Consider the following 15,113-nt stretch of genomic DNA (forward strand, 5'->3'; position numbering starts at 1 on the left):
TATGGAAGAAGTCCAGCTCTATAAAATGTTCGCTACACAAGAGTCCTTCTTGATTATACCTAAATATTTTATGCCATTGATATGGTTATTATAATGTATTCACCAAATTTAATGTTGTCATATATCATTATTCACCCATAATGCTGGTCTTAAGTTTAAATTAAATGATATCACATCATTTTCATGCCCCACCATGACTGTGATTAGCCTGTGTTAACCTTGTACTTTCATCTGTCTGTTCTCCACACTTTAGTTAAAGTTTGCATTTTGTTCATTTCAGGCACTGTGGTGGGATATTCATGTCCCTTAACACATTTTTTGTTTTAATATTGTTGAATAAGTTTACTAATAATGATGTTTATTTATGGTGTTCCAATTTTCATTGATTTTTTGGTGTCCTAATATTCATTGATTTTATGGTATCTCAATTTTAATTGACTTAATGGTGTCCCAGTTTTCATTGATTTTGTTGTGTCCCAATTTACATTGATTTTATGGTGTCCAATTTTCATGGATTTTGATGTAAGCTACAAATTTAATGACACAATAATAACATGATGGTCCAGATTCAAGAAAATATTACCTCTCCTCTTTCAGTATTGTGTCTATGAGTTATCAACATACATGTCATTTTCTTCAGAAACACACAAATAGATACCCACAAACATAAATGTTACAGAATTCACAGTTTGTCAAATGATTATTTAATTTTTTTTTACTGCTGTTGAAGCTTGAACATATTGATAAATTTATTATTATCACTTTTTAATAATAAAAAATATATAAAAACATCTAATAATTAGATATATGCAAATACGTACTAGCCGTAGTCATCATTTGTTTTATTAATATACTTTGTTTTTAAATTCTATGACTTTCATTTCAGACCTATTGATTCAGATATGGATGTTGATTCTAACTGCAATGGAATAAAGGTAAACTGTAATCTTCATTTAGTTTCTTACAGGAAAAATTTGGGAGAGTCAGGCTCCAGTTTCAGTAAATTCTCAGAAGTTATTATCATGTTGAGAATTTACTAAGGCCGAGAAATTTCATATTTCTTTTAATACAATCATCCATTTTGAAATTCTATTTTTTCTGATGTTAGTTTCAGGAAATTTCACATCTTGTCTGTTCCAGATGTTTTATTGTTTCGGTATTTAGTATTAACCACTTTTGGATACTTCATAGTTCTTCAGTGTGACAATTGGAACTAATTAAAAATATATGAATCAGTATTCAGCTAATTTTATTTTTGAAAATCTTGCCTAAAACACAACTTTTTCAAGCCAGGAACATAGAATATTTTACTTGGCCTTATAATACTTCTGATTATATTGTTTTGGGGTTTTTTCTTCAGAGGAAGATAAAAAATTACACATACAAAAATCACATGTTCTTGAAAAACACGGAATGAATTCCCTAATTTGGAAGAAATTCTCAAAGTTTTCAGATGTATAAAATGCGAATCTTATCAAGAGAGTTAGATATATTATGGCTGTATGTTGGTCATATATACTTGCTGAATGTTCAGTGAAAGATTCCTATTTGAAAAACAAGCAGCAAGAAAGATATTGAAAATCTTCATTTTCGGAGTGAATAAAATGAGATGTTTTCTGAACTATGAAACTTAATGTCTTGTGAAGCTCACATAGAAAGTTTACACAGTGGATTTATTTACATGTTGATTCTTTGAATGGACTTTAGAACTGTTTCGTTTTTTTACCAAGAAGATGCAGAAATCCATAAGGCCAAGTGAGCTTTGCTGTGGCCTGCATCTGTTGTGTGTCATGCATCATGTATCTGCCATCAAATACAGCCACCATTACTAAAATAGAAAGAAACTTTGAATTACTTGTTTTCCAAAACAACTAAATAGGATTTGATAGAACTTGATAAAATGCACCCTGGCATGAAGACCTATTAAATGTTTGCAAAATATGTACATCCCTCATCAAAAATTGTTGCTAAAATATAAAAGCATTCAAATAAACTTCTCAAAATCCTTTTGACTGAATTTGACCAAATTTGTTAAAGCAGAGAGGGCTTTCAATTTCATAATACTGACACTGATCCAGTAATAAATATGGCCACAGTTCCTAACAACAGAAAGACCTTTGAATGACTTCTTAACATAAACTGCTCAACAGAATATGACCAAACTTTAAAGAAAGCCTTTTGGCATTAAAGCATTCAAAGTTGAACAAATGATGCAAATTCACCACTAAAAGTAGAGAAACATATCCACAACTTAAAAAATAATTGTTGAATAGACTTTTTACCAACTTTTACACAAAGTGTCTGGAATAGATGCCTTGCAGTATTGTTTATGTTGTTTATGTGCAATCAGATCTTAACAAAGAAAGAAAAGCTAGAGAAGCCTTGAAACAGTTGTTTCAATGACATATACAGTCATCAGCATTGGAAAGAAATTCCAACAAAAGTACATGATCTAGCCTAGTCCAAAGGAAATTGATTAAAGTGCATGACTGAGCCTAGTCCAATGGAAATTGTTTAAAGTGCATGATGGAGCCTGGTCCAATGGAATTGATTAAAGTGCATGATGGAGCAAAGTTCAATGGAAATTGATTAAAGTGCATGATGGAGCAAAGTCCAATGGAAATTGATTAAAGTGCATGATGGAGCAAAGTCCAATGGATGTTAATTAAAGTGCACGATGGAGCCTAGTCCAATGGAAATTGATTAAAGTGCATGATGGAGCAAAGTCCAATGGATATTAATTAAAGTGCATGATGGAGCCTAGTCCAATGGAAATTGATTAAAGTGCATGATGGAGCTTAGTCCAATGGAAATTGATTAAAGTGCATGATGGAGCCTAGTCCAATGGAAATTGATTAAAGTGCTTGATGGAGCTTAGTCCAATGGAAATTGATTAAAGTTCATTATGGAGCCTCATCCAATGGAAATTGATTAAAGTGCATGATGGAGCCTAGTCCAATGGAAATTGATTAAAGTGCATAATGGAGCCTAGTCCATTGGAAATTGATTAAAGTGCATGATAGAGCCTGGTCCAGTGAAAATTGATTAAAGTGCATGATGGAGCCTGGTCCACTGGAAATTGATTAAAGTGCATGATGGAGCCTAGTCCAATGGAAATTGATTAAAGTTCATTATGGAGCCTCATCCAATGGAAATTGATTAAAGTGTATGATGGAGCCTAGTCCAATGGAAATTGATTAAAGTGCATGATGGAGCCTAGTCCATTGGAAATTGATTAAAGTGCATGATAGAACCTGGTCCAATGAAAATTGATTAAAGTGCATGATGGCACCTAGTCCAATGGAAATTGAATAAAGTACATGATGGAGCCTAGTCCAATTTTAAATTAATTAAAGTGCATGATAGTGATGGGCATAATGTTGGGATCTTTAAACAATCTCTTTAGTTTTTACTGTATGCATTTACTTGTTTTACCAGTACATTCTTCAAACTTTTCCTTGCCAAATATAATAGGTATCTGTTACATGTTCACCTTTTAGTTTTTCCTTTCATTAGAAACATTAATATAGTTGCATACATTCAAATTTCATACTTGTGAGAGCTTGAATTGCAGTTTTGATGATTTCAAGATATTTTTTATAGTACACTAAGGATTGTTTATTACTTTCTTGAATACAACATTTTATCCGTTAAAATGTTTAATTTTTCTGGCCAAATTCCTAATTACTATGTATTCCCAAAGCTTTAATATGATGTTCCTTTTTTTGCAAAATTAAATTGATTACAGGATTTGATTTGTTTGTCAGCCTGAGAAAATTTGCTCAATTATTACATTTTTATCAGCTGACATGCTAAAACCAGATCACATTTATATCACCTGACATGCCGAAACCAGATAATACTTTTATCACCTGACATGCTAAAACCAGATAACAATTTTATCACCTGACATGCCAAAATGAGATAATATTTTTATCACCTGATGTGCCATAACCAGATAAACATTGGCAACCATTTAAATAAAAATGGCTAAACAACAAAGGTATTGGGTAACAAAAGCATGCTAATCACATATCTTTCATAATCTGTGAATAATAAAAGCCTATTACAGATGCCCAATAACAAAGGCATGATAATCACACCTCATTCATTATTCATACTTTAGAATCATTGGTTGCTGGTTCAGTACAACTAAATAATTTAGAAGTATCCTTTAGCTACCATCCTAAACTTGAATGTTGACTAAATAAGTACAGCTTGAAAAAGTAAATAACTCATGTTCATTTCAAATTCTGACTGTTATAAAAATGTCGGAAAATTCACTGGTCAGAAAAAGAAAAAATGTTTTTTTGACACAAAGCTACAAACTGTGAGGAGGAGGGGCTCTGAGTGGCTGAGTGGTCTAAAGCACTTACCATTCCAAATCACTGCCATCTCACCTCTGTCTGCATGGGTTTGAGTCTCAGGCTCAGCTAATATGGGTACATTAGAAAGCCTGCCAGTAGCTTCTTGTGGGTTGGTGGTTCTACCTGGGGTTTTCCAGGGTTCTTCCTCCACCAGTTATACTGGCCACCATGTATAGCCTATCTTGTGCTGAAAAATGGCATTAAACAACAACAACAAACTGTGAGGAATAGAAGTCAAAGTACCAATGTGCTCTAATCCAAAGATACCTCGCTCACCTTGACAAAAAAGTTGAGTGTGAAAAAATCATGTTGATGCAGTATATATAATAAATCATGCATGGCATGATGTTTTGACAGATTGTGTTGCAAACTCTTTTGTCAAAGCAGGATTTAGTGAGCAAATAGAGGTTATTACCAGTGACATTGATGCTGCTCTGTTGTTCTCCTTGCTGTCATGCATGATTCCTACTTTTGTTTGGTAAAAAAAAATGTTGATTTCTTGGATTATGCTAATTTAGATAGTGACACTATCACACATGTGATATCAAAAATTGAAAAATAAATTTGTTGTACCATGACGATATTGTTTGTGAAATTACTGATTTCAAGAAAGTAGCCAAGTTATTGAATAAAAACAGTTTCACATAAAAGTGATTTTTATGATTTTCTGGCTAGTACATGTACATGTATGTGGACATTTTCATTGGATGGTAAAACGTACTGGTTTATTTTTTCTTCATGATAACATGTATTTATACAAATGCATGCTGTCTGAAAATTTTATTGCCATGTCATATGAGTTCTTAAGTAATCATGCCTGCATAAATATCATTTACCACTTGCCCAATGTCATTAACATGGACTTAAATATCATTTACCACTTGCCCAATGTCATTAACATGGACAAGTACTTAAATATTTTCAATAATACACAATGAATTCAGACATTACCTTTCTTTAAATTATAGCATTTGAAAATTCCCAGTTTCCTGTGAATGTTATACAACAATCTTTACTGTATATTTAATACAATACATATTTTTAAAACTTATTATTGTATTCCCCAAATTGGTGGCATGGTGTAGTAATAGGCAGTGCTTGCACAGGATGAGGAGGACATGGGTTCGAGTCCCATTCTGGGCATTGTTTTAATCTTGTTCAAGGAACTTGATCTTGCTCAAGATCATTGTTTTCTCTATCTTTCATAAATGAATTCTTGCTTAAATATGAACATGGTGCATGAAAATTGCACAGTCATTTTACTGTGAGTGTAACAAAAAATGTCTTTGGGCAAGCTGGTTCATGACATGACAACATTGTGGTCTTTGTCACCCAAACATAAAGAATAGTGTGAATGTTGTTTTTGGGACTGAGAACACACACCACCTCTGGTTGGGAGTGGACAAGAATGAAGATGTTGGAACATGCAAAGTAGGATGTGCCACATCTACAAGTTCAAATGAATAGTTGATGGGTAAAGACAAATAACTTCTTTCATATACAAACATATCTAGGTCTCTTGTGCAACAGGATGAGTATCAGCTCTAGAATATTTAAAGGAATGTAACTGTACTTCTTTATTTTTTAGGGTAAAGATCCTATTACAGGAGACACGTATGAAGATCTCTTATGTAGTGGTACAGAGCCCCGAGGGATTGCTCTTCTGGGTGACTCCATTGGAGCACATTTCCATCTCCCACGAGAATGGTTCAATTCCTCAGAGTTATCAGTGGCAAGTTCTAAATATTTCTTGATTTTCTTGAGCAACTATAATAAAGATACTGTAAATAATTAAATATTAACTTACATATTGTTCTTTCTTGCATTAAAATGAGATTGCTGGGACAAAGTTGATAGATTTGTACATTTTCTTTTTTGAAAATAGTATGGGACAATATTTGGCTTTGGTTCTAAATTATATTTTCATGCATGTACAGAAACGTAAAAAATCCAGATCAGAATTTCAGATTATTTGTAATTTAAGTCAAAATATTGAGCAAAGCATAGATGATATAAGATACTTCATTATGACATAGTTCCTGTTATAACATCATTATGACTGTGGATCCCATTTCATTAAGTGGTAGTAAAACGTCTCTCTCTCTCTATGTATATATATATATATATATATATATATATATATATATATATATATATATATATATATATATATATATATATATATATACACACACACACATATATATATATATATATATATATATATATATATATATATATATATATATATATATATATATATATATATATATATACATATATACATACATATATATATATATATATATATATATATATATATATATATATATATATATATATACACACATATATATATATATATATATATATATATATATATATATATATATATATATATATATATATATATATATATATATATATATATATATATATATATATAAATCCCATCGGACCAAGTAAAAGTTTCAGATTTCGAGGGGTTTTCTGTTTAGGGCTGTTTCACATAAACATGTATGGTAGCCAGGGAAGACATATTTTAACCAATACATTAGAACCTGTCTTGAAAGACCAACTATTCTGCTAAATAATAATGGTTTCCCAAGACAGGTGGTCTGCCATGACAGATCATAATACTATATACTGAATATATCCATGTATTGAGAATGTGGTCTCTCAAGACAGTTGGTCTGTCATAGCAATGGTCTTTCAAGACAGGTTTTACTGCATATGCCAGAGTACTGTGATTCATCTTGAGTTCATATGAAAATGATGCATACCGGTAGTTCTAAATTGTGTATATGGGTGACTACTACCTATCAGAAGTGCCTTCCCAAGGTCCCAATTATGTTTTACTGGAAATCTCTAACCAAGGTTCTCAAATTATAAATATGTCATTTTTTTTATATGGCTGTTTTTCCTGTAATGTTTTACTCTATGGCTCACTGACTCACATGGAAAGCATTATGATAAGAGAGTACTATAATACTGATATGAAGATATGATGACTTTGTTACATGTGCTATTATCAGCAATATTTTACTTTATTTCACATCAGCATAAGTTAACCTTTACCACCTTGTAATGAAGTACAAGATACATTTAATTTTACTGCCACTTAATGAAACGGGGTCCATGACTATACTTACCTTGTAACAAGAACAGTGTTATAATGAATGACCTAACAGTGAGGGAGTACTTTACTAGCATTAACAATATTTTGCTTTGATATTTAGCTTTATTTAAATTAAGCATAATTTAGGGCTGTGAACAGGGATTTGTGGGTCCTATGAAAAATCCTCCAATAGGCCTTTATGAATTGCAAATTTATGATTGCAGTGGGTCCCCTAACCATTATTGGTCCTAGGACTTTTGTCCTAATTGTTCGATCATGGCCCTGGCCATGGCATAAGTTAATTTGGTCACTGTTAAATTACTGCAACTATTGCAATTTCACATCTTTGAGAAAAATAAATTCAAGTCCCATAAAAGGAGTCAGTGACATCAATAGTTATTTATGTATTTGGCAATATAAAGGTGTATGTACTGCTCTCAGGGAAAGGGCCTGGACAGCTTGATTATCATGGCCTGAACAAAGGCTCTGCTTCATTATTGCATGATAGAAAAGTACATGTATTGCTTCAGTGTATATCCTTTGCTATTGCCTGATAGAAAAGTACATGTATTGCTTCAGTGTATATCCTTTGCTATTGCCTGATAGAAAAGTACATGTATTGCTTCAGTGTATATCCTTTGCTATTGCCTGATAGAAAAGTACATATATTGCTTCAGTGTAAATCCTTTGTTACTGTTTGATAGAAAAGTACATGTATTGCTTCAGTGTATATCCTTTGCTATTGCCTGATAGAAAATTACATGTATTGCTTCAGTGTATATCATTTGCTATTGCCTGATAGAAAAGTACATGTACTGCTTCAGTGTATATCCTTTGCTTTTGTTTGATAGAAAAGTACATGTATTGCTTCAGTGTATATCCCTTGCTATTGCCTGATAGAAAAGTACTTTTATTGCTTCAGTGTATATCCTTTGTTATTGTTTGATAGAAAAGTACATGTATTGCTTCTGCGTATATCCTTTGCTATTGCCTGATAGAAAAGTACATGTATTGCTTCAGTGTATATCCTTTGCTATTGCCTGATAGAAAAAGTACATGTATTGCTTCAGTATATATCCTTTGCTATTGTTTGATAGAAAAGTACATGTATTGCTTCAGTGTATATCCTTTGCTATTGCCTGATAGAAAAAGTACATGTAGTGCTTCAGCGTATATCCTTTGCTATTGCCTGATAGAAAAAGTACATGTATTGCTTCAGTATATATCCTTTGCTATTGTTTGATAGAAAAGTACATGTATTGCTTCAGTGTATATCTTTTGTTATTATTTGATAGAAAAGTACATGTATTGCTTCAGTGTAAATCCTTTGCTATTGCCTGATAGAAAAAGTACATGTATTGCTTCAGTGTATATCCCTTGCTATTGCTTGATGGAAAAGTATTGTATTACATCAGTGTAGATCTTCTGCTATTGCCTGATAGAAAAAGCACATATATTGCTTCGATGTATATCCTTTGCTATTGCCTGATAGAAAAGTACATGTATTGCTTCAGTTTATATCCATTGCTATTGCTTGATAGAAAAGTATTGTATTGCTTCAGTGTATATCCTGTGCTATTGCCTGATAGAATAGTAGGGGCCCCAAGTGGCCAAGTGGTCTAAAGCGCTCTCCATCATGGATCACTGCCATCTCACCTCTGTCTGCGTTGGTTTGAGTCTCAGGCTCAGACAATGTGGATATGTGAGAAAGCTTCTCATGGGTCGGTGGTTCTTTCCGGGGTTTTCTCGGGTTCTTCCTCCACCATTAATACTGGCTGCCATGTATAGCCTCTCTTGCACTGAAAAATGGCATTAAACCCTATAACAACAACAACAAATAGAATAGTACATCTATTGCTTCAGTGTATATCCTTTGCTGTTGCCTGATAGAAAAATGATTATTAGAATAACTTGATCACATCATAGCATAGGGTTATATATGATCATGGTTGGGTATTTATCAAAGTGGTTTTCTTTCATTAGCCTCCTCACTGCATCATAATACCTACCCTCATTGGTTAGACAAAGGTCGTTGACTCATATGGTATTATAGATAGTGTAGAGTGACATGACAGGTCATATCAGTAGTCTGAGACATGTTGTCACATTGTATAATTTTTTTACCATGCTATTGCTTTTTTCCATCATTAATCATGTAAAGTGGCTCATAAAGCCTGCTATATGCTTTGTTTTGGCAACAGAGGTGAGTGTTGGAGTCCAGGAAGGACTGTGTGATAACATTATTTGATTTTCTCATTGACAATTTTTTCTTGGGTTGCAAATTTTGATCTGAAATCATGGGGGGTGGGGTGACATGTTGTTGTTATTATTATGGTGTAAGGAGTTGGTATAGACAAAGCTTCTCCTAAAGTGCCATTGAAACTGACTGTGAAATGAAAGTAGTCCCCAGAATTTACTGATGTGTAAACATTTCCAAATGAGTATCACATGACCATTTATTTCCAATCACATTGCAGAAAACTTAGTCAATTCATAACAATTGGAATTATTAATTGAGTACATGGCTTGCATGAATATTCATCATCAAATTCAGATATACAGAATAGGATAAAGATTTTGTTTAAATTCAGAGCAGGAAAAATTAAACAAGTCTGCAAACCAAGTAACCATATCTAAGTAAACATGTCAGTAAAAGTTATCAAAAGTGCACTGACAAATCAATCTCTGTGCTGTTCGCTTAAATTAATAGATACTGAATTTATCCCATTTTGAACCCATGATTGATGATAACCCCTCAACACATTTTGTACCCAATTTTTCCAAATATTTACTAAGTATATCTTTGTCTGATAATACAATCACCTTCTACTTTTGGGACAAATGTATAAGGCTGTTTCCCCCCACCCCTCCAAAAATCTTATTGAGGGGTACATTTTGTAAACATTCAGCACTGATTCTAATGCAGTATGGGTTTGCATAATGGAGTCAGGTGTTCAATGTTTGGTATGCATCATACATAAATTAGGCAAAACAATATATTTTCCTTGCAGGAAGCCTTTGAATTGCTACCATTTATCTTAGAAAATGAATTTGATTGGCCAGAACTCTCCTCTACAACAGGTAAGACTGACAAAAAATTCAGAATTTAATAGTAGAACATGTACAGTGTGACTAATAATGTGCTAATATATATATATATATATATATATATATATATATATATATATATATATATATATACATGTATATATATATATATATATATATATATATATATATATATATATATATATATATATATATATATAATGGGTATATCTATCTTAATTTGCTACTTTTGATTTGACAGATAGCTTAATAAGAGTCCTACTGAGCCATTGGACATAACATTAGCCCTTAGTTTGCAAATTGAAACATCATGAGAATAGCCCAGTAAGAGTCCTACTGAGCCATTGGACATAACATTAGCCCATAATTTGCAAATGAAAACATCATGAGAATAGCCCAGTAAGAGTCCTACTGAGCCATTGGACATAACATTAGTCCTTAATTTGCAAATGAAAACATCATGAGAATAGCCCAGTAAGAGTCCTACTGAGCCATTGGACATAACATTAGCCCTTAATTTGCAAATGAAAACATCATGAGAATAGCCCAGTAAGAGTCCTACTGAGCCATTGGACATAACATTAGCCCTTAATTTGCAAATGAAAATATCATGAAGGAGACAGTCAAACGCCTTGGATAAATCCATCAGAACTGCTGATACATATTTGTTTTGGACAAGAGCCTTCTTGTAGTTTTCAAGTAAATATAACAGAGTGGTCTAGCATTCATGACCTTCACAAAAAGCACCCAAATGTTTGTTAAAAATGTTCTCAAAAATTGATGCTAACTGGGTCTCATATGGGTAAAATGCTGACAGGTCTATAGTAACTTTATCAAGAAGATTATTCTTTCTGAAAATCAGAACTACATGAGCTTCTTTCAGACCATGAAGAAAACTATTTCAATGTGAATTTTTTTCAATTAGATCTTTAACATGGTCAAAAAGGAATGGTGCCCCAGCTTTTAACAGTTTAAGAGGAATTTGATACTCACCCCAACAAACTTTGTTCAGTTTTGAACATCTTATGATCTTATGCACTTCTTCATGATTAACTTGCTTAAATTTAAAAATTGTATTTGTTATTATTGTTCTTATGAGCCTTGATACTTTGATGGGTTACAGGGTCTAAAGGAACATTGTTACCAATTTCTAGTGCCACATTTACATAAAAAATTGTAAAGATTTCACAGATTTCCCTGGTATTGTTTAAAATTTGAGTACCTTCAGCAGGAATGATTTTATCTTGGCAACTGAAACATTTATTTAAAAATAATGGTTTAATAACTGACCACATGTTTCTATATTGAATGTCCCCAGCACACCTCTCTCAAACGGATGTTCTCAGAGACTTGTTTTTTAATTTGTTTATCAAATTTCTCTGCTTTCTGTAGCTTTCCCAGGCTTTGTATGATCTGTACCAACTGTGTTTTATAAACATAATATGTTTAGCATATATAGTTTTCCTTAGTTCTCTTTTCTCAACTACATCATATAGACTGTAAACTTAATAATTATATATTTTTTAGAAAATGGAAAAGTGCACTGAGATATTTTGTTGCTTTCCAGTTTCTGTTTTATCAGATGAAAAGTAGCCCCATCTTCTATTTGTTGTGAAAAAATACAGATAATTCCCTTGTCCAGTTTCCTTCATCATGTATGACTTTGATCCTCTTTATAAAAGATTGCTGACAGTAAGTTGTACCTAATTTAAATTCAGCAAAGTAAAATGTATCCTTTTCCATTATTTTTGTGTGCTAGGCTTCATGAATGCAACTGACAGCATGCAGCATGTGATTCATGGACCAACAGATTCCTTGTACTACAGACTGTGGCAGAGAAATCACTGCAACTTCAGAGACTTCCAAAACTTGGGAGTTAATGGTAGGTTTGAGTACAGTTTCAAACTTTCTTCCTTTTATGCCACTCTGGTTGTCATTTGAAGACAATATGTATCTGCATGTCTCAGATGGTTTGTTGATAGGATATGACAGATGTTTCCATTTCCTTTGGTATTCAGTTGTGTGCTTTGATGTGTTGCATACTGGGAAATGACTGGCAGCTTTCAATGATATGCCACTTGTAGTCTGTTGTATTATCTGAACCTTGGTTTTTCAGTACCTTCTACTGCATGTCCCTGCAACATAACTTTCAACACTGTTTTTTTGTTGGATTGAGACGGTGATGACAGGACATCATCATTCAATATCTTCAATCTTCCACCACTGCCATCTTTCTTGCAGCATCTCCAGGATGTCCTTCCATAAATATATTTTATGTCATTATCTGTAACCATCAAACAACAAAATTGCCTTGCCTTTCAAGAAATCGATCCTCACCATGTTTCATTTTTTTTAATAATGGAGGTTTTATGTACTTATATATGCCCAAAAATTAATCAGCATATAGATTTCATGATCTGCTGATTTCGAATAAGTAATTAATATGTTCAGATAAGGTACAGTATCTTTTGTTTTCATCTCTATTTACTTATTTACAGTATATATGTACCCAAAAAAATGTTCCGGTTTCTTATGTTCTGTGCTTTTTTGATACTGTCCTTTAGTCAGAGTGATATTGAATACACTCTTTTGTCAGTGTGCCCACTGACAAGTTTAGACTAAAATTCAACATATTGCATACTTGGAAAACTTTAAAAGAGCATTGTCATTGTATTGGTCCAAATTATTTGAAACACTGCTTGATTAGAGCACTGGACCTAGGATAGGTGACAGCATACCCGTGGCTTTGTTAGCACTGTATTTTGGGGTTCACTTTGCTCTTCTGCATACCCTGGTTCAATCCTCATTTTTAAATTTTGCAACAATATGTTCTATGATTAATTGAGTTGATGGAATGGGTACATAGAACAATATTTGTGAATTGTTTTCAATTTTGTGCATAATTTTGATAACTTTAAATATTTTATGCCAAAATATAACAGGGGGAAAATGTGAAGAATTGAAGTTGTATTGATCTGAACTTTAACAATTGACATTATTTCTGAGCTGAAGGATGATTGGTGCTTGTAAGTGTTGGATTAATCGGTAGATGAAGCTAAAACATTATCAATCCTTCTATTTTAATTAAATAAAGCAGATTTTCCCTTTTGATCCCAACTAGGTAATCATTGATATCAGCTGGGACTGTGTATCAAGCTGCTGTATTGAAATTATATGATTTTATTGAATGTCTTGGCAAGACACCATGTGATTGACTGGTTAAGTATTTTATTTTTTAAGGTGCTAGATCTGGATCAATGGCTGAAACAATAGAGAACAGGTATATCAGTCTTGTGTACTGAATATGAGTTTTGTGCTGAAAACCATTATGGGATTTTGCTGTCTCACATTGCACATGCATCCATCTCAACACCTAGCATAACCCAACCCCAGCCCTCATGAAGGAGAAAAAGCTACTGGCATCCTACCATCAAGCACCAAAGTTATTGATTGTGTTTCTGGAATTAAATGTCAAGATATGTGGAATTAGAGCAAAACTTCCCTAAACCAATCCCTTCTCTGCAGACTGACCACATATATTGGTTCCAATAAAGATGTTTTAGTTCTAATCAAACCCCTGTATACAGATCACCTCCATAAATCAGCCATAATTTTTTATCTCATTAGTGTATGGTTGAGGGAATATTGTCTTTTTGAAATCACATTATTCTGATTTGATAATTGGAATGTAAACATCATAAAGTAGTTTGAATTTCCAGTCAACTGTATTTTCTACCATTTAAGTAGTTTTGGACTGAATCATTTCTTGTTTGCTGTGTAGTTCAGAAGTAGTTGGAGAATTATATTCATTGAGACATACATATAGGACTCTGTCCTAAACATATTTTTGCACCGATGTTTGGAAATGTTATTTTTATATGCAATTCAATACAAAATGTACCAATGGCAAGTTTGTTCAGGACACTACTGCCAGTCTCTCAAAAAGTACATAAACTTACATCACAGATCAGATAACAGATTTAAACATTTCAATATTTTTGGCAGAAAAACTAAGTCTGATTTTCATTGGAAGACTTGTTATGATGTCTAGCTGGTCCTAAATGAAAATGGTAACAATATGGCCACCATGACAGCCATCTTGAAAATCTTGCTATTATTATTCCTTGTAAATGGGAAGTCATGTCAGTATATTGAGTTTTCAGCAGAATATTTTTAATGGTGTCTAATTTTCACTGAAAGACTTCTTATGATATCTTCTTGGTCCTAAATGAAAATGGTGTTGATCTTGCTAATGATGGTCATCTATGAAATCTTATTATCATTACTCCTTCTGAATGGATAGTCATATCAAAATGAAGTTTTCACCAAAAGGGCTGTCTAGCTGGTCTTCAATGAAAAAGGTGTCAATATGACTACCAGTTTTGCCACCACAGCAGCAGTCTTGAAAATCTTGTTATCACTATTCCTTCTAAGCTTGTAAATGTCAGATCATATTGACATAAGGTTTTCACGAGAAGCCTGCTTAAGACGTGAAATTGGTATTGGATGAAAATGGTGCTGAGATGATGTCCAATATGGCCATTATGGTGGCCATCTGG

At 32.9% G+C, this 15,113-nt stretch overlaps 1 protein-coding gene across 1 annotated transcript in view; it reads left to right on the top strand.

The window, feature by feature from the left end:
* LOC149780331 (acyloxyacyl hydrolase-like) overlaps positions 1-15,113 on the top strand; it is a 68,839-nt gene that overhangs the window by 27,651 nt on the left and 26,075 nt on the right. Inside the window, exons 8-12 of the mRNA XM_089937207.1 lie at positions 887-935; positions 5,956-6,103; positions 10,501-10,566; positions 12,314-12,436; positions 13,795-13,834. Coding sequence (XP_089793333.1) covers positions 887-935; positions 5,956-6,103; positions 10,501-10,566; positions 12,314-12,436; positions 13,795-13,834 — 426 coding nt within the window. The remainder of the gene's footprint in view (positions 1-886; positions 936-5,955; positions 6,104-10,500; positions 10,567-12,313; positions 12,437-13,794; positions 13,835-15,113) is intronic.

Source organism: Sinohyriopsis cumingii, chromosome 16, assembly GCF_028554795.1.
Source record: "Sinohyriopsis cumingii isolate HCF-2022 chromosome 16, ASM2855479v2, whole genome shotgun sequence".
Lineage (NCBI taxonomy): Eukaryota > Metazoa > Mollusca > Bivalvia > Unionida > Unionidae > Sinohyriopsis > Sinohyriopsis cumingii.